We start from the raw sequence: 26,316 nt of genomic DNA, 5'->3' as shown, positions 1-26,316 counted from the left end.
ACTTGTTCGGAGTCAAGTAACCTATTTGGTATTTGGACAAGTAGAAAAATTAAATTCACTTTACACCTCTAGAGATAACAAATCTGTACAGAACTGAAGTTACATAATTATATAAACTAGGGAAAATTATCAAAAAAATTCAAAAAAAAAAATTTATTTACGAAAAATAATCTAATTTTTTAAAAATTTAAAAAATGATACAAATCCGATTATTTAAAGACCAGTTCTTTTCTCTCTTTAATTCTCTTGTCTCTTTCTCTCTCCTTTATATAAAAAAAAAAGAATTTTTTTTAAATGTCGTCATTCAAAGATCGATTTTTCTCTCTTTTCAATTCTTTGTCTCTTTCTCTCTTTTCTATATTTAAAAAAAAAATGAATTTTTTTAAAGTATCGATCATTCAAATACCAATTTTTCTCTTTCTTCAATTCTCTCACCTCTTTCTCTCTTCTTTATATTTAAAAAAAAATGAATTTTTTAAAAATACAATTTAATGTTGAGTTCACCCACTTTTTAACTTAATTAACTTATCACTTAGTGTTAAGTTTATCATTAAATAACGAATTTTAACTTAATTAAATAATGAATTTTATTTAATTATTGTCGAGTTTGATGGTAATTAAATAAAAAATGATAAAAAATAAAATTAACTTAATTTTTTAATCTCAAGTCATATTCACTATTTTTTATTTAATTACCATTGAACTCGACAATAATTAAATAAAATTCATTATTTAATTAAGTTAAAATTTGTTATTTAATGGTGAACTCAATACTAACTGGTAAGTTAATTAAGTTAAAAAGTGGGTGAACTCAACATTAAAGTGGTATTTTAAATTTTTTTTTTTTTTTAAATATAGAGGTGAGAGAATTGAAGAAAGAGAAAAATTGGTCTTTGAATGATCGATATTTAAAAAAAATTGTTTTTTTTTAATATAAAGGTAAGAGAATTGAAGATAAAGAAAAACCGGTCTTTAAATGATCGGATTTGTATCTTTTTTTTAATTTTTAAAAAATTAGATTGTTTTTCGTAAATAGATTTTTTTTTGTTGATTTTTTTGATAATTTTCCTTATAAACTAAATGTCACGAAACATAAATTAAGTATATTCTCTTTAAGAAAATTCCAAACATTTTAGTATGCAATATGTTTTTCTTTCCTAAACTTAAAAAATATCTTGTAACATCCTCTTTCTATTTTATAAAATTTGAAAAAAGAAAAAAAAAAGTATTGTAGGAAATTTTAATTAAGTAAAAAGAATGAAATTTTTTTTAATCTCTTAAATAATTATGACTTTCAATAACTTAAAAGAACATGTTAATGGTTTATCATTTCTCCATTTCTCTTCGATTTTTGCAAAATTATAATTAAATTACAATTGATCTTTTTACCTTTTATTCAAATTAATAATTATTTATCACACCTTCGTATTGAAAGTTAGAACATTACAAAGGTTTGACTCCACTTGTAATCTCCATAGTGCAAAACATTATTACTCTCATTTCAAATCCTAAACCCCAAAAATAAAAATATAGTGAAAAAATAACAAGAGAATTTCTATTAGCACCCTAAGTTTTACTTATTATCAATCTTTTACTTATTTCTTTATTTTTAATTGGGGTGTAATAAGTTAAAGCTAAGTTGCCATTGTCACCTCTCACTAATATTTACATTTAATTATTTTTTTAGATTCATATATGATGAGAAGAGAAATAATTTGAATTCATCAACCCATAACGTAGAAAGAAAATTATATAGGAAGATTTTACATATATAATTAATTAATATCTTCTAACTAGATAATCCTAAATATTCTCCCACATACTGAGATACAACTTTCCTATTTGAAAGATTCCCACCAAAAGTGATTAGATATATCTTATTTTAAATTCTCTGTTATAATCTAATATGCTCAATCATAAAATATTAATTTTAAAACATCAAATTTAATATAGATTTTCATTATATAATTTTTTTAAGAGTGTTTAAATAAAATGATTTGTATTTTAAAAGATTTGTTTTTAAAGAGTGTTTAAAATTTTTTGTGAAGAAATATTATTGTAAAATCTGATTATTACCATTTTATAAAACATGGAAAATATAGTTGTTTAAATAGTCTTGGCAAAATATATCTGCTTTGGTTATTTTCCTTTTTCAAAACTTCATCGAGGTACCATTCTCTTCCGGTGGCAAATGCTTGCCTTCAATTGTAGGGTTAACTTACACACCTCAAGTTAAAGGGAAATTTATTATTTAATACACCCGGTGATAGGAACGTATTTCTAAATACACCCTGAATATTTGACTGTATACGTTGATAAAATTGTAAATTAAAATTATCTTGATTAACATTTCAAATCATAATTCTCGACAATTTGAATTATTGAACTCGACAATTCCGGTTCTAACATCAGTTTGATGATTTATAGTCATTCATGTTGATTGTAAATAGGAAAAATTATTTAAGAGACTTTGTGGGAGAGTTTTTTTTCTTCTAAATAGTCCCAAAGTTTTGAGTGATATAACTCGTTTTAATGTTTTTGAAATATCCAAACTATCTTTTTTTCTCATCTTCCTCACATAGTTTGGTTGTCAAAGACAATTACAATCCTTTTGGATGATTTTTTATTATTTATTGTGAATGACGAATGAAAAATAATATACTCGTAATTTTGTATATTAAGATGTATTTTTTTTTTATATTTATTATGATGATTTATTAAAAGAATGAAGAACGAAATTGCGATTTTAAAATTTGTGATGATTACGTTATGACTTTTGATTGGCAAATATGCATTTTGAAAAGATTTACCCAATATCAAAGTCAAAAGAAACAAAAAACATCTGGATGATGTTCGTCCATATGATTTCAATACTGGGTAAATTTTCTTGAAATACCAAACATGCACATATCATAGTTGCGAAAATGGATATTTGAATAAAAAATTACAACGTAATCATAAAAATTGGTTGTAACTGTAAGAAAATCTGACTATGTGAAAAAAAATGAGATAAAATGATTTTCAAAAAATATTACAACGGAGATGGGTCCAAGTACTATTAAGAAAATAAAAATTTATTAAATGAAATATTAAGATGTTATTCAAAACTTAGGGACTATTTAGAAAAAAAAAAATCCCTCTACTTTAAGTAATTTTTCGTAGTAAATACTGAACTCGATTATTTGAAAAAGGGTGAAGAACCTTGAGAAATAAAATAGTTTAGAGTCCCTTAGCTTTACTAAGCTAGTTACACCCTTACTAAGGGTCCTTGGCTCACCTCTTCACTTTTTTAAAACATGATCCAATGCTTCAACATTTGAAAAAAAAAATAATTATTTTTCACCATTAAATTTCACTTTTAAGTTTGGGAGTTTTGCGGTCTGAGTTTTTCGATGAAACTTAAAGGGTTGTGGTGTTGGATTGCTCACATGGAAATCCATTTGAGCAACACGACCCTTAGTAAGACTCAAAATCTTACTATGTTGGTGAGGAAAGGGTTTCATAAAAAATTATTAATTGGATTATCAAATAAAATAAAATAAAAGAGAGAAAAAGAAAGAAAAAAAAGCTGAATTTATAAAGATATCCCTTAAAAAAATACGATGTAATTTTCCAAACTTAAAACCTTTTCCCATCTTATATTAGATTTGATCAAAGAGTCTAGATGCGTATGGATCCATTTCAGGAAAAAGAATAGTTGGAGGAGATATTTATAATTTTATACCCAAAATGGTTTAATAAAATGAAATTTACAGCTACTCCGAGTCTCCGACACATTTGTGCCAAAGACAATCCATTTCTCGTCAGCGGTTAATTTTGACTCACAATTTCAATTAATTGCTTTAATTTCTTTTCCACTTTCTTCACTCCTTCATTCAGATCTTGAGGTTTAGAAGCCTTTTCCTTCAGAGAGTCAGACCCCTCAATCCTCTTCAAAGCTACATCTTTTCCATGATTTACGGACTTGTGATTGAAATTTCTTCAGACCCATTTGCTTGATCCAGACATTTTTTTTTTCAAGATTAGAGGATTTTCGAATTTCGATTGAAAATTCTTCAAACCCATTAACTTCTGGTGCTGATCAAGATGTTTTCAAGAACACCCATTTCCAGATTCATCTGTGTCACTCTCATCCTTGTGTTTTTTCTGAGTTTCTCCCTCTCTGTCATGGCTTCTGAGTCTGCCACAAATGATGATGATTCGGAGGGTTTTGAAGAACTATTAGCATTAGATGAAGAAGAGGAACAACAAGCGGGGAGTCAAGTGAGATCATCTGAGGCTGAGGTTCTAACCAAAGCTCAAAGAATTGTTCTTGAACTCAACAATGAGAACACTAAGAGAGTCATTGACCATAATGAGTTTGTTCTGGTTCTGGGTTATGCTCCTTGGTGTCCTAGAAGTGCAGAGATGATGCCACAATTTGCAGAGTCTGCAAATGCTCTTAAGGAGATGGGGAACCCACTTTTGTTGGCGAAGCTTGATGCGGAGCGATACTCGAAGGCAGCATCTCTTCTTGGGATCAAAGGGTTCCCTACTTTGCTTCTCTTCATCCATGGGAGTTCTCAAGTGTATACTGGTGGATTCTCTGCGTAAGATTCTTTTTTTTTGTTGAATTATCGTTTTTGTTCTAGTTTACACCTGGAATGGTTTAGAATTCAATTTGATTTGTTATTGTCGGGGCATTTGTTAATCAGTGATGAAATTGTGATTTGGGCAAGAAAAAAGACTGGAGTGCCTGTTATTAGACTAAACTCTATACCTGAGGCAGAGGAATTTGTCAAGAAACATCAGATGTTTGTTGTTGGACTCTTCAAGAAGTTCGAGGTATTTTTAATTTTTAATTTTTTTTTTCTATTACATAAATTACTTAGATTTATAATTCTTGCTTTTGGATCATTGGGCTCATCATGGTTTAAACTATTGGAATGTATGGGTCAATATTTTCTGGTATTGACCAAGACCTATATGAAACATTGAATGTTTCAGAAAAGTATCCGGTATGTAGCGGAATGTATCAGTTTGTATCTAATGTGTCGGCTTATACCGTATTGGTTTTCTCATTAACCGAAATATTCAATTGATACAACATTTTAAACCCCAGGGCTCTCAATGTTCTTACATTAAGGCATTCTATCACACTTGAAGTAGTAATGATTATTGAGAAGAAGACTGTTTGGAGCACTAGGTTGTGCTGACTTATCATTTCAGCAAAAGATGTATTGTATTTTGTGTGCGTTTTGGTAGATTGTCTATTTAGGAGTGTGATTCTATCGTAAAGTGATTGTTCTAATTTTGTACAATCTACTTTGAAATTGGTTCAGATCGACATTATTTCCCATGATTCTTGGAGCTTTTGTTATAGTAAGATCACCACACTAATTATTCTTTCAGTTTAAGGAACCCCCCCCCCCCCCCCCCCATCTTCTTACATTCCTACGTTGGAATCTTGAATGTAAGAGAAATATTAGACTAGGGTTAGCCCTTTTTCAATAAGCGAACAACAAGCATTAAAGGATGGGGAATTGGAATCGCACTAGTGCGCAAGTGGAATTCACCTCTCAAATACAGTCTCTTTTATACTGTGGCATCTCACCAACAAAGGTTTCAAACCCAAAAATAAAATCTCATTCAAGTGATGAAAAATAACTGAATTACATCTTTATTTGTATTCTTCTCTAATCCTAGGCTTCCTAATTCTATTCAAATTATATTAAGAATGATCCTATTGGTAATAAGCTAATTTCTAGTTTATTTGCTAGCAACTGATAAAAATAGCTGTACTGGCTGGATCCTTCTGTTAGGAGCGTCGCTCCTGCTTTCAAATCTCACTTTGACGTTTCAAAATCTGATCCTTCTCCAAGCATAGCTCACAAAGATATCTCAATCCTTTATCAACTACTTTTTCTTTACTTAAACTATCTCTATCTTTTATGTGCTAAAAAAAAATGTAATGGTGGAAAATTCTAAAATGTTACTTAAATTATAAAATTTATCAATGCGAAGATCTCTTCTTCCCTTAGTTTTTACCTTTCTAGTGGGAATGTTCTTCAAGCTGAGGTGTTTTATTGTTTGGATGGATGCCAGAGATCCACTGTTCTACATAAGGAGTGCTTATTTTAGCACATTTTGGTGGAATAATACATTTGGTATGTCTGAATGGTATTCAACAAATCAATATTATAAGAAAATGGAGTGAACTTGTAGTATCACTTTTTGCAAAACCAATTCATTAATTCTCATTCCATCTATCTGCAAAAGTTGGCGAGAGAAGTCTTTTTAGGGAACCTAGGCACCAATCCCCGCTCTCTCCTACACATGGAATAAAGAGTGTTTTCATGAGCTTAGGAGGTTGGGCTCTCCTCCCTGTGTCATTACTTTCTTCATTGCAATTTTTTTTACTAGTGTTGGTAGCATTGTTTTTGAAATTTAAATCTGGGAGTATTTATGGGGATGTTTCTGTTAATATGTTACACTCCTTTGCTTTGAGTTTAGAGAGGGGTGAATAAGCCTGAGATATATTGCTTTTGCTCACTGAAACTCAAAGAATTCTTCTAGATATCCCTCACTGCTCTATTCATATTTTTCAACACTTTGCCTAGCCTAACACCCATCTTTCCACTGCGTATCTTCTATGATCTCACAGTACAGTAACACTAGCTCAAATTTGCCTTCAGCATAGCATGCCTACAAATAGTTAAGGCATTGCCATTGAGATGATGTTGATGATAACATGTCTATATGTTAACCATCAAAATAGACAGAATGAAGTTTCTAATTGCATTATATAGTAATTGTTATGATCTCCCTACTTTGTTATTGACCTTCTGTTATATTTGCATATAACTTCAATATGTTGGCAACAAATTATCTTATTTATTAGATTTTTTTTTTTCTTTTTCAGGGAACTGATTATGAAGAATTTACTAAAGCAGCAGTTGCAGACAATGAAATCCAATTTGCTGAAGCTAGCAACACTGAAGTTGCCAAAGTTCTTTTTCCAGATATTGAAACTAAAAATCTTTTCCTTGGCCTTGTCAAAAGTGAGCCAGAGAAGTATTTGACATTTGGTAAGTTGTTGATTTAGCAATGGTTTCAACTTGTTTCTATATGACTTTTAGTATTCATATTTGAACATTTTTTTGTCTCAACTCTCAACAGTTTAAAATCAGTAGGAAGCTTTGTCCTTATATTGTGGATTGTTAGTTATGGGTTTCTCCTACCATGCAATAGGGTGATTGTAGATGCCAACCACAATGAATCTGCTTTACTATTTCACGAAATGTGTTTCGAACAGATCATGCACTCTTGGCAGCATTGTCAAGTAATTTGAGATTCTTTTGTTTGTTTTACGAATGATCAGTTTGGGTGAATATTCTTTGCAATAACTTTTGTATTAGTGGATTCGATTAGAATCACTTACTAATACTTGTTCATATATTGGCTATGTGGACTGTGGAGTTCTAGTTCTATAATGTTGTGAATGTTTAAAAATTTCTAATATGCCTTAATTTGTTTGGTTTCACAGAAGATGCCTTTGAAAAGGACAAGATACTGGAGTTCCTGGAATATAATAAGTTTCCATTAGTTACTGCACTGACTGAACTTAATTCCGTCAGAGTCTACTCCAGCCCCATAAAACTCCAGGTTAGTAATTTTACTCTTCCCAAGTCTTGCTTATGTATTCAGTCCTCACTTCGTATTTTTGAAATTGCGCAGTTACATTACTTCACTCGGTGTTTGGAATGTGAATGTGTGTGAGGCATAAGCCCATGCACCGCATCCGCCTTTTTCTTTTTATAAAAATAATTAAGAATAGGAAATTACAAACACAATGTTAAAAGAAAGTAAAATTGAAACAAATGATCAATTTTGGAAGATGCGATTCATGAATAATCTGATTACTTATTATAGTTATAGAATTTTTTCCATTTTTATTTTGACTCGATTCATGTACTTCCCTCAATCCAAATAAGAGAATTGGATTTGTTTTTGCAAGCTTTTTCATTATTCTTTTTATAAATCGAACTATTTCGATAACCCATCTTGTTTTTTCTTTTAAGACCTTTAGAAAACTTTTTGTTTTTTCTTTAAAAATTATTAGAACTAGAAAACATTTCTTTTTAACTTTTCTAATTTTTTTTTTCAAAATTATATATTTTTCCTTTCAACAAAGTAAAATTGAAACAAATTATCAATTTTGGAAGATATTTAGAGTGTAGACCTCATGGATCTACAAAACTAAATTCTCTGCTAAATGTGGTATGATTGCTATTAATATTTACTTTGCATTTTACAACGACGAGTTGAAAGCATCGAAGAACAATTTTCTATGACAGTGAAAAAGATCATGGTGCGAAATACAATCAAAACACTGCAAATGATCTATTTTGTTAGTTGTGGCTTCAAATGAATTAATCTTTGAACTTTGGTCACATATGATTTGGAAGGCCTATTACTTTAGCCTGCATCAAGAACCATCAGAGTAGCCTTTGGAGGGAGTAAAGCACTGGTTTATCCCTACTACGCAACTCATTTTTTTAATCTTCAACCACCATTTATTTGTATGAGTCATCTCTGCGCTTCTCGTATTTTGACTGATCTCCATTGGCAGAATTTATGTTTCTTCCTGGAGAATCAAAGACTTAGTTCATCTTGTCATCTTCTTTTGATTCTATTCAAATCAACACAAATGCCACTCTCATTGTTCTACTTGATTCGCATAGATCTGTGTCTTCCACTTATGTTCTCTTTCAGGTGCACATCCCTACAGGAAATACACCTTAAAACAATAATTTTCTCCACTTGTGTGCCTCTCAGTGGGTATACATCTCAAGGGACATGTTGTGAAACCCTTCCCACACCTCTAGTTGTACACCCCAAATACATTTCTAAGCACTATTTAATTTATTTTTCTCCAACAACCCCCCTCAACCCAACCCCCCCCCCCCCCCCCCCCCCCCCCCCCCCCCCACACCCACCCACCCAACCACTCTCACCCACACGCACACATGGACCCACATATATAGCTTTCTCAAAAAGAAAAGAACATCTAGCTAATACTCAACCATTAAAATTGGAACTCCAGTAACAGGCTTATATTGATCAATAGGAAATAAAATGTAGCAATAAAAGACTTAAATATCAGCTCGAGATTATAAACTTTTTTCAAGTTTCTTTCTAGGAAAATAATCCCATTTGCACTGTGTTAAACACCCCCCTCCCTCACAAAAACATGCATGCACGCGGCACATCCTTTTCTCTGGTTCATACTTAACACACAATCCTAATTAACCTCGATTTATATATAAATTTTCATAAATAAACTGTGTATATTGAAATTGATACACGTTTATATAAAAACCTTTACATCTTAAATGACCATAGTCCAAATTTTGTCCAGGTTTACGTCTTTGCAGATGCTAATGAATTCAAAAACCTCCTTTTGCCTCTTCAAAATGTTGCGAGAAAGTTCAAATCAAAGGTACTTAATTTTGTTCGATTCTTAAGGCGTTGGAGTTGTTGCCACACCTTTTAGTAGGCTATGATTGTTCTAAAATTGTGTTTTGGCTGCAGATAATGTTTGTATATGTAGACATTGCAGAGGATAACCTTGCAAAACCCTTTTTGACTTTATTAGGGCTTGAAGAATCAGAAAAAACTGTCGTGAGTCTTCCTGATAATCAATTTTATTCTTTTTAAGTTCAACTGCTGTTGTCATTAGCATGGCTAGATTAATTAACTAATGCCAATTATGTGTTATGTGTTCCTGATTAGGTGTCTGCTTTTGACAACAAAATTAGCTCAAAGTACTTGTTAGAGTCAGATCCGACACAAAGCAATTTAGAAGTAACATCTTTACTCCATACGATTCTTCCTTCCAAAAAGTATCAACTTGTAGATCTAATTTGCTTTGCATGGGCTCTTATAGGAGTTTGTGTCGGGGCTTCTACATGGTACTCTGTCGCCATACTTCAAATCACAGCCAATACCAGATAATGTAAGTAACCCATTTATTGTTTTTCTCCTATCTTATTAGCATAAGATTCCCAAGGATAATGGAATAGATATAACTTGGACATTGGAATTGTAGTCCTCTTGAACCCCTCGCTGGGAGGGCCCTGTTGTCCTATTTTCCAATCCAAAAGGCTAGCAGCATGTTATGTTTACAGAGCAGGACTCGGACTTGAAGCTTCATCATTGTCAATCTCTTCTCCTTCTGTCTCTCCTAATCCTAACTCTAAACTAATCTCACTTTCCTACACGCAAACAAACACCCATTTTTTTAGTTTGATCTTTTTTCATTTCTCATTGATTTTCTGAGTTGCTTAGTTTTGTTAACATGATTGAATTAAACCTAGAAATCCAAATTCTAGATTTGAAAATTTTAAACCATTATTTACTTTGTTTTGTGGCACTTCTGGAATATTGCAGAAAGAGGCAACTATCCAGACTGTTGTAGGGAGGACGTTTGATGACTTGGTTTTAAGCAGTTCACAAAATGTTCTTCTAGAGGTTTGTATGTCGGCTCTAGCCTATCCTCATCACCCATTGTTCTCCATGCACGCAATGCTATGTATCCTTGCAGTCTTGCTTTGAGTTTTACTATTTATTTTTGTCCCATTTTCATCAAATTGAAAAAGGTACACGCGCCATGGTGCATCAACTGTGAAGCCACAAGCAAGCAAGTAGAGAAGCTGGCTAAACATTTCAAAGGGTTGGACAATCTAATTTTTGCAAAAATAGATGCTTCTTCAAATGAACACCCCAAACTGCAGGTATTGATTCAACCAATTTTTTATTTATATACAGATATCATAGTAGTAGTTGAGTAAATTGTTTTTTTTTTTTTTCTTCTTTTCAGGTAGATGACTTCCCAATGCTGCTGTTCTACCCATCTGGTGATAAATCAAATCCGGTAACCACATTACGACATTTGTTCAGTTTCCATATTCTTCTCAACCTTGATAATTATAATTCCTAAATTCATTAAACATGCAGATCAAGCTTTCTACAAAATCAAGCTTGAAGGACATGGCTGCATTTATCAGAAAAAATGTAAAAGCTGCAGAGGATAGAGGAATCCCGAGTAAGGATGAAACAACCAAAGACGAACTTTAGTTACAATATAAATGGTCAGGATGAAACCATCTTGGAGCTTTCAAAGACTTGGAAAATGCCAACTTAACTGGCGAGATAGCTGATAGAAAACTAGGAGTACATCAGAAGCGTTTATACTATTGTATGCTTGCTTGCTTGCATGTTTTCCAATTATTTATGTCTTTTTCGACATATTTGTGCAAAAATAGTGAGCCACATTATATCCAATAAACTTATGCTTTTTATGGCGTCTATGTAATTTGCTGCCTTGTTTAAAAGTACCGACCAGCACCCGATGGTTTTTGTGGCTAACACCCTGAAGTGTTTGATCTTGATTCCGTTGGAGTGAAATAGCTTGTATTTATCAGAGAATTTCTCTCCCTTGCTGGGCAGGGGCAATGGGGGTTCTGTAGGCTCTACTTGGTATGTTGCAAATCCCTGCAAAATTGCTAAGTTTTATGGGATTGCAACAATGGAAAATCATAGTCACCAAGTCAGATTAAATAGGCACGGGAAAACTTTGGAAATCAGGTTAAAGAAATGAGATCAAAACGGGAAAAACAGATATATATATATATATATATATATATATATATATGGGTCAGGTTCAAGGGCCATATGAGAAAACATATGAGAAAACTTTCGACGGTAAATAAAATTTTAAAATATGGGTTAGAAATTTTGGATTGAGCTGATTTTTTGTGAGGATGATCTCTATGATGGGACGATCATCCAAAAAAAAAAAAATCAGCCCAATCTGAAACTTCTAACCCCATTAAAAGTGATTTAGAATGTGGACCGTCGATTTTTTACCAATTTTTATCACTAATTTGTAAATCACTTTTGATGGATTTAGAAGTTTCTGATTGAGCTGATTTTTTGTGAGGATGATCTTCTCATCATAGTGACCATCCTTGCAAAAAATCAGCTCAATCCAAAATCTCTAACCATTATTTTGAAAAACGAAAGTTTTCTCATATGTTTTCTCATATGGCCCTTGAACCTGACCCTATATATATATATATATATTGGTTAACATGAGGTTGTTAACATTGAGAGGCAAAATTTGTCCCATATGATTTAAAAGTTTCAGAGTACGCTTATTTTGTGTGAGGATGATATTTATGGTGATGATATCATCCTCCAAAAAATCAGTTCAATCCTAAACTTTTAATCCCATCAAAAGTGATTTACAAATTAATGATAAAAGTCAACCATAGAAATCATCCCTACTCAAAATCAGCCCAATCTAAAAAACAAACAATGGCTGCAGAAACAGTAACCATATATATATAGGGTCCCGTTCGGCACCCTAAGTTTTACTACACACTTTAACAAATGCGTTTTGTCTTACATGGGTTAGAAGTTTCGGAATGAGCTGATTTTTGGTGATGATGATCTCTATGGTGAGGAGATCATCCTCACCAAAAATCAGCTCATTCCAAAACTTCTAACCCCATCAAAATTAATTTACAAAAAATGGACGGTCCACGATTTTTCAACGTGTAAACATGGGGCTAAACATTTCGAAATTGGCTGATTTTTGGGGAGGATGATCTTCTAATCATAGAGATCATCCTCACCAAAAATCAGCTCATTCCAAAACTTCTAACCCATGTAGGACAAAAAACGTTTGTTAAAGTGTGTGGTAAAACTTAGGGTGCTGAACATTTCCCATATATATATATATATATATATATATATATATATGGTCCGTTCACCACCCTAAGCTTTACCCTCACTTTAATAAATGTGTTTTGTCCTACATGAATTAGAAGTTTTGGAATAGACTGATTTTTGGTGAGGATCCCCATAAAAAATGATTTACAGAAAATGGACGGTCCACGATTTTTCAACTTGTAAACATAGGGATAAATTTTTTGAAATGAGCTGATTTTTGGTGAGGATGATCTTCTAATCATAGAGATCATCCTCACCAAAAATCAGCCTCATTCCAAAACTTCTAACCCATGTAGGACAAAACATGTTTGTTAAAGTGTAGGCTAAAGCTTAGGATGTTGAACATTTCCATATATATATATATGGGGGCGGTTCAAGCGCCATATGAGAAAACATATGAAAAAACTTTCGTTTTTCAAAATAAGAGTTAGAGGTTTTGGATTGAGCTGATTTTTTGCAAGGATGGTCACTATGATGAAAAGATCATCCTCACAAAAAATCAGCTCAATCAGAAACTTCTAAATCCATCAAAAGTGATTTACAAATTAGTGATAAAAATTAGTAAAAAATCGACGGTCCACATTCTAAATCACTTTTAATGGGGTTAGAAGTTTCAAATTGGGCTGATTTTTTTTTTTTTTGGATGATCTTTCCATCATAGAGATCATCCTCACAAAAAATCAGCTCAATCCAAAATTTCTAACCCATATTTTAAAATTTTATTAAAAACGAAAGTTTTTACATATGTTTTCTCATATGGCCCTTGAACCTGACCCTATATATATATATATATGAGACATTTATTTTTAACATTTTTTAGAAAAGAAAAACACTATTGAGCGTAAATGCATGATAGCAAGTTTCAACACAGAAATGTATGGTGAAAACAAGTCTAACCATTAAGGTATCTTTTGAGCAAAACAACATATTATTAAAAATAATTGACATCTATAACATCAAGATATTATCCTAAAATCCCGTATAAAACAACAAATTAACCATAGGTCTAAAAATAGGAGGTTTTTATTATTTTTAGAGGGATTTTGTTAACATGTGCCCTACGTTAAAGTACAATATATACACCTTGGAAATTGAATTTTATACCGAAAATGCTCTAAAAAATATTTTTTTTTACCGAAATATCCTCAAATTCCAACTTTAATGTGTGCCGTAATGCCACACTTTTACAAGACCCGTTTTAGAGAGCTACTATTGCCACACCAACTTTTAATAATGCCACACCAATTCCTATGTTAATCACCAAAGAATTGCACTTGGTGCTTTTAGTAAAAATTGGTGTGGCAATAGCAACCCTAATTTTATCTTTTTTAAAATGTGTTTAAAACGTAAAAACAAGTTCTTTTGAAAAAAGTCAGTTTTTTTTTGCTAGGTACAAAACGCATTTAAACGAAACCTTTTTGGAAAAAAAAAAGGGAGTTTTGTTTGTTACTAGGCGGCAAATCATGCAAAGTTTTGTAGGCATTTTAGAACAAACAAAAAAATATATATATATCTATAGAGAGAGAGAGAGAGAGAGAGAGTGGTTTGAAAAAAAGAAGAGGATCCTTGGCCTCCCTTTCATTTCCTTTTCTTCCACGAATACATAAGCTCTAAAAATAATACAAATAAGGAGGGATCACAAAATTACAATGGAAAACATGGCATCAACCCACCCAAGTATTGCTATAGCCAGTTCTTTTAGGATGAAATTTGAGAGCTGGGTTTTCATTAAGATGCTGGACTGCTCTCCTGCTCCTGTTTCTTATCGACAGCACAACCTCTCTCAAGAACTGTGCTACCAATCCTTCTTGGTGGCCAATATCGAAATACTGATCTTCCGATTATGTTCTTAGCAGGAAGAGGACCCCTGGAAAAATAACAAGTTTGAATTCAAGAAATACAAAGCCAGAGTCCATTCAAGATCATACAAATTCACAAAGATAAAGCTCAAAGCACATAAACTTCTAGCTAAATAGGATGTATTACCAGATATGTGAATCGTAGCTGTTGTTGCGGTTGTCACCCATAACAAAGACAAATTTTTCTGGTACACGCTGCAGTGAGATGAAAAAAAGAGTTGAAAAATCAATAAATTTTTAACTACAAACAACATTTGATTCTGTGCATCAAATATACAGCTGAGATGGATGTAAAAACACAGCTCCTAGGGACTAGTAGTACATGTTTCCTAGATATCCATTTTATTTGGAAATCCCCAGGGAATATCCTCTCATCTACACTCCATGTTTGAGGCTAGTACTTTTCATAAATTTTTTTCTGCCAAATTTCACGGTTCACAAACCTCGTGTGTATTTTTTAATATGCATGATTGTTTGACGGTATAACTCAGAGAAACAAATGAAAAAAAAAGTATGAAAAGCTGAAAAATGAAGTACGGCAGAAATGCTCTTCAACCAGGTGATATCGTGTTTATATGTCAGATTTGCTAGCACTTGTAAAGAATGGATAGCGTGCAGGAAAAAAAATCATACAATTGGTGTCATATCATAAGAAGGTGGCTCGAGGATGAATTCTTCATTTCTCACAACCCCATTTACCATCAGCTTTCCATTATGAACCTGTAATTGCAAAAACTTACTATAGGTCAAATTGGGACTTTCAGACTACTTCCAATGTAAAATTGGCAGATAAGCATCATTTATAAAATACTGTCCTTGTCACACAATACACATTAACATTTTATATGCAAACTATCCACCAAAGGCTTAAACAATGAAGTGCAATAACGTGCATATGAATATAAAATGAAAATTACATGAGAAGCTAATAACTAGAAAGAAACACTGATCCTTAAGAAACAAAAGTTATAAACCTTGGTAGGATTAAAAATTTTATAGAAGTAGATGGGAGATTTTAGTATCTGGGTTAACTACAGTACTACAGTGTTTAACAAGATTTTAGAAAATAAGAAAATGTTGATAAATAGAATATTGTGGTGCTTATTTACAAGAACAATGAAGATCTACAAAATCGCACTATAGTGGGATAAACCGTATAAACCACATTATGAAATTGGGGAGTGATGTACGATACAACAATAACCATGGAATCGAGGGTTCTTGCCAGAGAACTTATCCATCTAGGTTTATTTGGATAAACGTGAAAGGAGACTTGAACGAGTACTGAATTTATCAAGGACGTGAATGGTGAAGAAGAGCATGGATTTGAATCCTAGCTACTAGTTATTGATTGACAATTTGCTCATTTCAAGAGGAGATTCTTTTATTTTCAAATGACGTAGTTTGGTTAATAACGATAACAATGAAAAAACCAGTAAAAAGTGATTTGAAAACACAAGCAAGAGCGAGTGCTTTGGTGCAAGTAGAGGGTTCTACAGAGCTACAGAAAAATGACGTGAACTGGGGTAGAAAATGACGTGGACTGAGGTAGTAAAAAATGCCTTACTACCGGAAGATATTACTTTAGATAGAATGGAATGGTGAAATTGTATTCCTGTTGCTGCACCTAATAATTAGAATAACGCATGGATATCAATGACAATGCAGATTATGGCTAGCTAGAATAAACTACAACCACATAAATACTAATTCATGATACCATTAAAAATTTGTTACGCCCATCTTGTAGTTTTCTCAAAAAAAAAAATTCAATATTCACTGGGAAATTTAATAACAAAAAGGAACACTGATTAAAAGATTTCAACCTCTTAAAAATATTACAAAGAAAACATATACATGATAATAGAGTTCAGTAGACTCACCTCCACAATATCACCCTCCTTAGCAACAATTCGTTTAATAAAGACATCTGCATCGGTATATCCAACTTCCTGCAAATTACAAACTGTGAAGCTTTACAACACCCATGGCGGTTAACAAGTTCATAGCCATATTAAAGCATCACATTTACCTGCAAGACTGGTGGGCTTTTGAAAATCACTATATCGTTCGGGCAAGGGTTTCGGAAATAGTAAGAAACCTAAAAATGTTGAGATAAAACACTTGTTATTAAATAAACTTCAAAACTATCTTGCTCACTTCGATAGTTAACTCGATAGACCCAAAAGAATAAAGAGTGGATCCCCATTTAACTGTTCTTGATTAATTAAATGTAAATTTTCATACATTCAAGCTCACTAGTAATCACATTCAAACTAGAATTCAAAATCCATGACTAATACCAGAATTCAACAGTTAACTGAGAACTTTTAAATAAACCTAATTTTACTTCTAACCCTAAATATGCTAATCTTTCTAAGGCATCATCAAAGCTCAAGTTCCTTATCCATCAAATATTTACTCAAACAAAACAAAAAAAAAATGCAAATTTAAGATTTATTAGGGAAAAAAAAGAACGATACTTTTTCGGCGACAATTCGGTCTCCTACGTCGAATGTTGGGTACATAGACAAGGAAGGAATGAATCGAGGCTCAGCCACAAACGATCGAAAAGCGAGGGACACAGCGAATGCAGCAAAAACCGTTTTTGCATCATCTGAGGTCAAATTCAACCATTCTGGAAAAATACCAATCTTATCCCCAACTCGACCACCATCGCCACCACTATCTTCACCATCTCCATCTCCATCCCCATCACCACCACCACCATTATCATTCTTCAACTTCAAAACTGGTTTAGACTCCTCTGTGGAATCTTTGACTCCATTACATTTGAGTCTCTGAGAGCGAAATCTAGGGTACGAGGGCCTAAACCCTAGAAAACTAGGTGTTTTGCAGAAGGAAATGAGTTTTGATCGACTGAAAAGAGGGGAATTTGAGCTAATAAAGTTTGAATTAGGGTCTCTAAAGGGAGAGACGACTTGGGTATAATTGAAATTAGGGTTTTTCAAGGAAGAAGAGGTGGGAGGGAAGACCTGTAGTGAAGTCATCTCTCCCTTTCCCTCCTCTCCAAATTCAGATAAGATGAAGCAGTTAAAATAAGAGAGATTCTATTGCCACATCCAACTTTTACTAACACCACCCCAATTCGTATGTAAATCATCATATGATTAACCCAATCTTGAGATAGCGGTAGCAAAAGTTGGTGTGGCAATAGAATCTCTCTAAAATAAGAGAGGCACCCCGGTTAAAGTTGAAATCACACTATTCAACCATCCCATAGATTTGGCTCAAATTATTAATCAAGATTACAGAACATTATAAAACTCATTCAAACCATTTCAGTAGTTCGTTTATAATTTGGATTAGGCTCATGTGAAATCCAAACCCTAAACCCCCATTCTCAACCATTCATTTCCTTCTTTAAAATTTTTTTTTGATTGGGATGTAATAAGAAAAAGTTGGGGTGCCAATAACAGCTCTCTAAAATAAAAATTAAATGAGTGTTTGGAAATGCTTCTAGCTTCTGATTCCCGCTACTCGCAGAGGTTAGAAGTGATTCTCAATAATCAACTTTTTATTGAAAACGACGCCATGATAATGGACCATAATGTTTCAATCCCGTATCTTTATTGTTTTTTTCTCAAAGAACCACGCTCTTCAATTTTAAGAGTAAAAATTGACCTGTTTGATAATTCTTCATTTTTTTTTTTCCAAGAAGTCTTCATTTTTTTCAACAAAAAGCCTATATTCTTCAACTTCACATATTGGCAAAGTCAGTGTGGAAGATCTTTCTATCAATTTAACACGTTGAAACATACATCACCTCCAAATCCCTTAAATTCCTTGTTCCGAATTATCCACCACCATTAAATTCCCTAAGAGTCCCACTAGCCTTAGTAAGGATTTCACCCTTACCATGGGCCCTTGGGCTCATCTTGTGGCATCTAAAAATATGATCCCATGTTTCAGAGTTGTAGAGGACAAAATTCTACCAACTTTGAAAAGAAAAATCCAAAAAAAAGTTATTTTGCACTGTTGAGGGAGTTAGGTAAATGTTTGGTAGTAAGCCCCATTTTGAAAACCTTGAATCAAACCCAAAAAATATTGTTTTATGAATCTGAGTTTTTCGATAGTCATGTTGGTTTGCTAATGTGATAATCCATTTAAGTAAAACAACCCTTAGTAAAGCTTAAAATCTTTATTAAGTAAGGAAAATGTTTCTCTTTTCCTTTGTTAGATTAACAATTAATCTTTTAATTGAAATCAACATAAAGTGATAACTCTGTTAAACCTTTCGTTATTGGTGCATCTATATTTCTTTATTTTTGACTAGAAGTTGGTATCTGCAATCGCAAATATATCAGAAAGGATTAATTGTAATTTAATGCATCAAGGAGAGATGCTGAAGTCTCAACATTCCCAATGGAGGAAAAGAAAATAACTCCCTTTAGATTTTTAAAATAAGTTTTTAACCATTTGAGAAATTTGTTCTCTAACTTTTATCAAGTAATAGGAAAAATGATATTTCCCAGAAAAAAAATTGACTTCTTGTTATCAAGATGTTTTTTTTTAGGTTCATGTTATATATAACACGAAATGTGAGTTACTTCACAAGTTTTGCAACTCAGCCCACGGTTCTATGATTCAGACACCTCAATTTGACTCAATCAAGACATAACATGATAAGTAGGGCACCAGCAAATTCCAAATATAAAGTTAGACCCCACTCGAACTCACCCAAAATCTGGCTTAAACCAGCTTATTTAGTATCCATTACAGTGTTTGAACTGGCATATATTTACATGACTCAGCAGGTTAGGATCTGTTTAGTTGTGTTCTTGAACTTTTAAACAGCACAAGTATGAACTCTCAAATTGTGCATGTATAGGTGTGTGGTCAGTACATGCATTTGAAGTTCAATAATTAAAACACAGACGCTTTGATATGGAGAAAAATTGCGAGGAATGAGAATTATTATTCTAGCATTGGAAAATTGGTAAACCAGCATGAACCCAGCTTGAGGCTTGAGAAACATGAATAACGGCAATTTTTTTGACAGATAAATAACAACATAAATTGGAATGGAAAAATAATTCCATACTAAGCATCATATTTGCAGAGATTATCGAATCCCATGTACTCCTTTCGTTCAATCTTCCCAATCATGTTTGATATGCCAACGCCACCTGTTTCAATAAATTAACCATTTTCATTACTCACAAATTTTTTGTATAGTTAGAGCATGTTTAGCAAAGGAAGGGAACAAAAAGATATCATGATTAAAAATAAATAAATAAATAATGTTGCTGACCTAGTGAGACTGCGCTCACAAATATCGTGAAGGACAGAATGAAAATGATGAGAGATGCCCTCCCCAATATGATGATGATCCTTCTTACGACATGTTGGCCCACAAAGGCAGCAATAGTTGCCACGGCAATAAAGTAGAGAGCTGCCAAATAAAATGTTTAATATTGAAGAAAATGTAAATACACCTATTTCTTCTATGGCTAGGGTGGTGTGGGGTGATTCATGTGTGTAGCTTTCCAAAAGAACGAGATAATAAATAGTTGGATTGATTTACCATAAGGGACTGGAAAACGCTTTAGTAGGTAATATTCTACGACGGACATGGATGAGGAGAATGTCATCGCAAAGGTGGCCGTAGCACTTGATACCTGCATAAATGTTCTCAAAGTTAGGCATGGCACAAACAGGCCAATTCAAGTCAAATTCAACAGACTGAAGGAAGGATATTGCAATTTAAGGTCTGTATGCATGGAATTCATTTTAAGGGAATATGAATTCCTTGGGAAAGTGAATTTCGCAGCTTCATTGCACATAGGAAAATGTCAAAAAGAGAGTTTGTTTTTATTTTTGTGAGTAGGGGTAAGCATGAGAGAGTAATAACTGGAGGTGGGATAATCATTTTCCTGAGGATGGGATGGGAAAACATTTTCCCATTCATGGTGGAAAACGCACAATCATTGACCTAAAAAACATATTTTCCATGCACAATCATAGATACCCTTAATAATTTTCTTCTCATCGGATTTTACAGGAAAGTCCATTCAAAATTATGGTTTTTTTTCTTCTGCGTGGATGACCATATAACAAAACAGGAAATTTGGAAATGGTGATTGGCAGATTGATTGCAGCAGAGATATCAGACAGTCTCCATATTGGAAAAATGTAAACAGAAGTTGGGCCCATAGCTCAATTGGATGTTGATTTCTCTCTCAACATTGAGGTCAATGAACCCATGTAGAAAATAATAGCAAACAAGATGGTGAATTATGATGTGATATAAGGAAATGATTTGAAATTTAACAACATAGAAAATTAAGGATAAAGTAAAATTTCAATCAGTGTGAGCAATCAAATGTGGACTGGATACCATCACCAGATTCAGTTTAAAATATGGTAGCACATACGCACCTGAGGAGGGATACCAAGCTCCAAGAAGAGAGGACCAAGAATAAAGCCTCCACCTAGACCAAGCAGTCCACCAACTATGCCAGCAATTACACCACAGAGGCTGTAGAGAATAAGCTGATGCACTTTCCAGTTTGTACCTTCTTCTCCCTTTGACGCAATCACCCTCCTTCCTTTGTACAAGCTAATTGCCTCATACAAATTCACCCCCACTGAAACAGGGATCTGCAACACATGGGGAAGGAACATTTTATGACTTAATGCTTCAAACCCAGATTTCAAGGGAATGTTGAGATTGATCAATAGCTCATTTGTAAAGTTCTTTTTGTAGCAACCATGAGACAGACCATGGGTTCAATGTAATAGAAAGGTACCTGCAATAAGTTTAGAACCCAGTAGGCAGTCGAACAGGTTGCCGTTTTGTTCTGTGTCCAACAACAAGTGCAGGCAAGTTTTCCAACTGTTAGCTCATGAATGCATAAAACCTTGATATCTTGCAAAGTATAACAGAGTAGAGACAGCAAACCTTAGCTATCTGAAGTGCAAGGAATGAGACCCAAACAAAGACTAGAAGACCAAGTTCCTTCCACTGGACATTCTGAAGAATAGGGACCTGAGATGGTAACATAAGTTAGAATTGGTGAATCCATTAGAGGTGGAACCACAACTTATAGAGAAACTGACCTCTTCGTCATGTGGTTCCTTTTTCTCAATTTGAGTGTCATTGCCTGGGCCACTGGGAAGGGCTTTGTATTCTACTTGTTCATTACCTGAACCTTTTAATCATGAAGGATGATATGTGTCAATCTCAAGAAAACAACAAAATTCTACTAAGGGAGAAACAAAATCTTTGTGCTATATTAATATCAACTAACCTTTTGACTCTAGGCGTTTAGCAGCCTCCTGAAATAAGAAGAAAAAAGAAGATTCAGGAACCGAAGAGAGATATTGGTTAAGAAGAATTAGAAAATAAAAGAAGATAGGATTACTTTTTTTAATATGGTTTCCTTTTTCCATGTCTCAACACCCTTCAAGAATGCCTTGGTTGATGTGCCTGCAGAACACCATAACTGATCAAGGATGCTATCGAGGTTCAATAAATGGTAAGAATACATTTCAAGCAAACATTACCTATGAAAAGAATAATTAGAAGGACAGTGACCATCCAGTCCGCAAATACCACATTGAAAGCGACTCCGATACTGATACCCAGCATGAGCATTGGTTGGAAGAGCAGTGCCAAGTCATAATCAATAATGGGCATATCAAGAGTTGGATGCCTTAGCTTAAGGTTGTAGTATACGGTTGAAGCAGCTGCACCCATGATCATACCTAACCAAACAAATAGAAACTAAAACCTTAAACACTTGTGATGGCGCGGTTCAATAGAAAGTACAACATGAAAATTTTCAAAAAGACCATCAGCATCTCTTTACATGGGTGTGAAGGAAATAAGAGAGATTGGCTTCGAAAAGCAAAATATAGGCAAATAGGCTTAGTCAAATAATGGCTTTTGCAACCCCAAGGGGTTGGCATAGTGGCAAGCCGAGCCTTGATAAGCTCCTCAGGAAGGGTAGGTCAAGTGTTTGAAACCCCATGAAGCAGTGAATTCCTTGGGGGCACCCTCCAAGGTCGTGTTGACCCTCGACTCAACCGGCTGCACGTAGGACTTTCCGAGGGGGCAGTGCGTGTGACCGTTGGATTAGTCTCACCCAAAGGGTGGGGACAGCCAAGATAAACAAAAAAAAAATGGCTTTTGCATTTGATTGCAATCATTCCAAGGTTAAAAAACTCAATCAAATACTCCATAAAATGTTAAGACAATTCAATTGATTCAAGAGCTGAGTCATGCAAATGTGGAATTCAGTTGCTTGTGGACCATGGCAACTCAACCCAAGTAATTAAAATGTCAACCATGTAATCAAGACTCATCAAAACAGAATGAATCACAGGATTTTAATTGGAATTTGAGCAAACATTTAAAATAACCTGGACAGGATACTCTCTGAGCAAGATGGAATCTAGTTTGTAAGCTTTCCACATCTCTACAATATCAAAATTACTCAGCTATACTCCATGTAATTACAAGTTTTCTGAATGGTTTTATAACACTAATAACGAATTCATAAAGAGAATCCTTATTATATCTTACATTCATAGTGACAAAGTTTGGGTTCAGGAATAATTCGGCAAGAGAAAGCTACAGAAAAAGTCAGGAAAACAAAGGCTAAACTGAAAAATAAAAATACTTTTTTTTTTAAGTATAAAAAATACATACTTCATATATTAAATGATAAAATAACACTTAAAAATATTAAAAATAAAGATAATATGTGACTTATTAAAAAACGATTGATTAAATCATGATTAATCAAAACTTCATGATTTTTTTTTAAATGTCATGATTTAATCGACAAATGATTTCTTTTTTCAATATCGTGATTTAATCGACAAGCACTAAAATTATCGATTAAATCACAATATTAATAAATAAATAAAAAAAAGCATATTTTTGTCACTATGCTTACATTTGGAGATTGCCGTTGATGATTTTGCATCGAACCCAATAATAAGTGTAAGCATGGGAACGAAAATTCCCCCACCACCGACACCACCTACACTCCCAAATGCTGCTCCAAAGAAGCCGATAATCGTACCAACTACAATTTCCCAGCCAAGTTTCATTGCCTGTAAAGCCAAATTCAGAAGCACCCCATTTAATTGTAATCAAAACAAGTTTCCTAAAAAAACCATCTATTTAATTTTATTTTATTTTTCCACTTCTACCAAAAGACTGATACAAGCTTTTTTTTCCACTTTAATACAATTCAAAACCCAAAAAAAAAAAGGTAAACTCAAGTAAAACGATCTCCAATCATGAAATAATCGAAATTTATAACTTACAGGCCAAACATGTTGGTAACCAACTCGATCCGATTGCCATAAGAAATTTATAACTTTCAGAAAGTAATCCGATTCAACTTCTTCAGATTCAGGGTATCTTGATGCCTCTCGTTTCAGACTTCGCTCTGCGGAAACCAACACAGAAGCTACAAGAAAGATGAATGCGATTCTCGTCACCGATCCAACAGCACGCCATCTCGCTCCAATTTCAGCCATCAGATTTAAAAACATCAACTTTTTCTAGGCTACAGTTATGAATTTTGTACTTTCAAATCAAAATCTCTAATTCTTCAGAGAGAGAGAGAGACGGAAAAAAAATCAATTTCAGCTACAGTTCGATCCACTAAAAAACACCAAAATCAATTTTTGAATCGTAGAAATTCGAAATTCCAGACGATTTTTTCTTGACACCACAAGATCAAACGAACCAAACCGAAATTTTCGGAACTAGAACGATCGATCTTCCACTAAATCTCAACCGATTCTGTCCGTTTTCCCGTTTGGATGTATAGATTCCGGCGATTTCGGTGTCAGAAAACTTCGGAATCGGTAATCCGAACTGGTACGGAAGGAAAATTACAGTCTAAAAAATGGAGACTCTTGTCGATCTTCTTCGATGGAAAAAAAAAAACATCTAAATCAGCCGCAATGTTGACGATGATCTTTCCACGAATTAAATGGACAGGCCTATCCTCAATAATAAGAAATTGGGGATTTAATTATGATGTGATTGCGGAAATAACCCTGTATTTTGTCTATAATTACTAATATTACCTTTTGTACGTATCAATTTGGAGTAGAAAATCTCGGCCCCATAGTCAATTGCATTGAAAATTAAAAAATAATTTATTTGTGTGATTGATTCCGTACTCCTTTAGTTTCAGAGAATATTTGAGATACCCTTTTCATTATATTTGACATATCCTCTACGGGTTTCGGATAACATCCTCCTTTGACCTCTTTCTTCTTTAGAAGATTAGTCATAAAATAACTTAAATACCCTCATCTTTTTTATCTTAAATTCCCACCTTTGATCTCAGTTAAAAAAAATTCTGAACTTTTCTACCAAAAATCATCACATGAGAGAAAATCCTCAAATTGAAATTGAAGATGGGGGCATTTAAGTCATTATATTGATATTTTTAATATCTAGACCACACTTGATTTATATTTTTTTTTAAATGTAAAAGGAGATATAATCAATTAAGATGGCCCATGATTTAATTGAAAAAGGAATGATGATAAGTAGGCGGTTTAGAAAGACAAAGAAATAGTCAAAAGGGCACGGATTAAGGTGTTGAGAGTTGGATTTTCAAGATTGTCATCATCCATGCCTTGTCTTGTCCCAATTATGTCACTCTCTAACTTTATCATTTAAGGTCAATGTCATTTTGGGATTTCTAATTACCCTTTTATTGCATTTCATTTGTGCCAATTTCTTATATGCTCAAATTATTATTTCAAATAACATTTTCATCATTTCTTAATTTTAAAGGAGTCACTGTTGCAATTTTATTACAAAATCTCTCATTTTATCAAGTTTTTTATCTCAACAAATCTTACTTTATAAATTAGGTTAGCATGACTAATTTAGTAAGATTTCAATCTTATTAAGAGTTGTTGGACTTACATGGATTATCAAATTGACAATCTAATCTCAAAATCGTCTAGATTTCATGAAAAAACTCAAATTCAAAAGAATAAAATTCAAATAAAATTTCTTTTTGAAATTGATCGAATGTGTTGGAAATATATGAATACCGAACTCTCAAATTTAAAATTAAAATTTAACAATGAAAATCAACTATCTTATTTTTGAATTTTTTTATTTATACATTTCTTATAATTTTATCTTTTATATCATATCAATTTGAGAAGGTTTGATGAGTAATAAATATCTAAGGTTCTCATGGAGTTGTCAAAATTTAAAATTTAAAGAGAGTTTTTATAATAAAAATGTCACAGTTAGGTCTGTCGAGTAAATCCCTCAAATTTAAAATGGAAAGTACAATTGTAAAGGGTGTAGTGGTAATTTCAAATTGAAGTAGGCACGAGTTGCAGATGCCATTGTTCTGGTCGCACCAAATCGGCGAGTTTTATTTAGAACTTAACCATGGTTTACGGTTTCCAAAGCTTTTAACTAACCCACGTGGTTGGTCAGAATGCTGGCCAGAGTCCAGACAAGTCTGTCTTTAGTGGGCCAATTGGGGTAATGACTTCGCACACCAAGTTGTTTGATAGTTACCTAACTATCTGTCCCTTTTGCTAAATTCGTGGCGTCTGTTGTTAGGGGATCAGACCAAAATAACCTCAAAATATGAACATCAATGCTTTTCCAGTCTGCATCAAGAAACTCTATCATTAATACACCCACTTC

The 26,316-nt window shown here is 33.3% G+C and overlaps 3 protein-coding genes across 3 annotated transcripts; 1 reads left to right on the top strand and 2 right to left on the bottom strand.

Moving 5' to 3' along the window:
- Positions 1–3,741: 3,741 nt before the first annotated feature.
- LOC147412053 (protein disulfide isomerase-like 1-6) lies at positions 3,742–11,356 on the top strand. Its single transcript, XM_086455599.1, has 12 exons — positions 3,742–4,589; positions 4,695–4,824; positions 6,902–7,067; positions 7,526–7,644; positions 9,401–9,481; positions 9,574–9,663; positions 9,775–9,846; positions 9,929–9,997; positions 10,432–10,512; positions 10,641–10,775; positions 10,862–10,915; positions 10,999–11,356. Exons 1-12 carry the CDS (start codon positions 4,087–4,089, stop codon positions 11,116–11,118), a joined length of 1,620 nt encoding a protein of 539 aa, XP_086311725.1. The 5' UTR covers positions 3,742–4,086; the 3' UTR covers positions 11,119–11,356.
- Positions 11,357–14,321: 2,965 nt separating this feature from the next.
- PLSP1 (plastidic type i signal peptidase 1) lies at positions 14,322–17,679 on the bottom strand. Its single transcript, XM_086455587.1, has 6 exons — positions 17,120–17,679; positions 16,669–16,737; positions 16,520–16,588; positions 15,270–15,356; positions 14,764–14,831; positions 14,322–14,644 (listed from the first exon to the last, which is right to left on the bottom strand). The coding sequence occupies exons 1-6, from the start codon at positions 17,645–17,647 to the stop codon at positions 14,506–14,508; spliced, it is 960 nt and encodes a 319-aa protein (XP_086311713.1). The 5' UTR covers positions 17,648–17,679; the 3' UTR covers positions 14,322–14,505.
- Positions 17,680–19,555: 1,876 nt separating this feature from the next.
- On the bottom strand, positions 19,556–24,630 carry LOC147412051 (Sulfite exporter TauE/SafE family protein). The gene is made up of 12 exons (XM_086455572.1): positions 23,940–24,630; positions 23,564–23,723; positions 22,167–22,367; positions 22,025–22,089; positions 21,911–21,938; positions 21,720–21,811; positions 21,562–21,648; positions 21,410–21,460; positions 21,039–21,260; positions 20,185–20,278; positions 19,912–20,052; positions 19,556–19,786 (listed from the first exon to the last, which is right to left on the bottom strand). The coding sequence occupies exons 1-12, from the start codon at positions 24,168–24,170 to the stop codon at positions 19,701–19,703; spliced, it is 1,458 nt and encodes a 485-aa protein (XP_086311698.1). The 5' UTR covers positions 24,171–24,630; the 3' UTR covers positions 19,556–19,700.
- Positions 24,631–26,316: the final 1,686 nt, after the last annotated feature.

Source organism: Akebia trifoliata, chromosome 1, assembly GCF_017979445.1.
Source record: "Akebia trifoliata isolate Shusen 1 chromosome 1, ASM1797944v1, whole genome shotgun sequence".
Taxonomy (NCBI): Eukaryota; Viridiplantae; Streptophyta; class Magnoliopsida; order Ranunculales; family Lardizabalaceae; genus Akebia; species Akebia trifoliata.
Note: the sequence above shows the minus strand (reverse complement) of the source record. Positions and strands in the feature narration are given on the sequence as shown.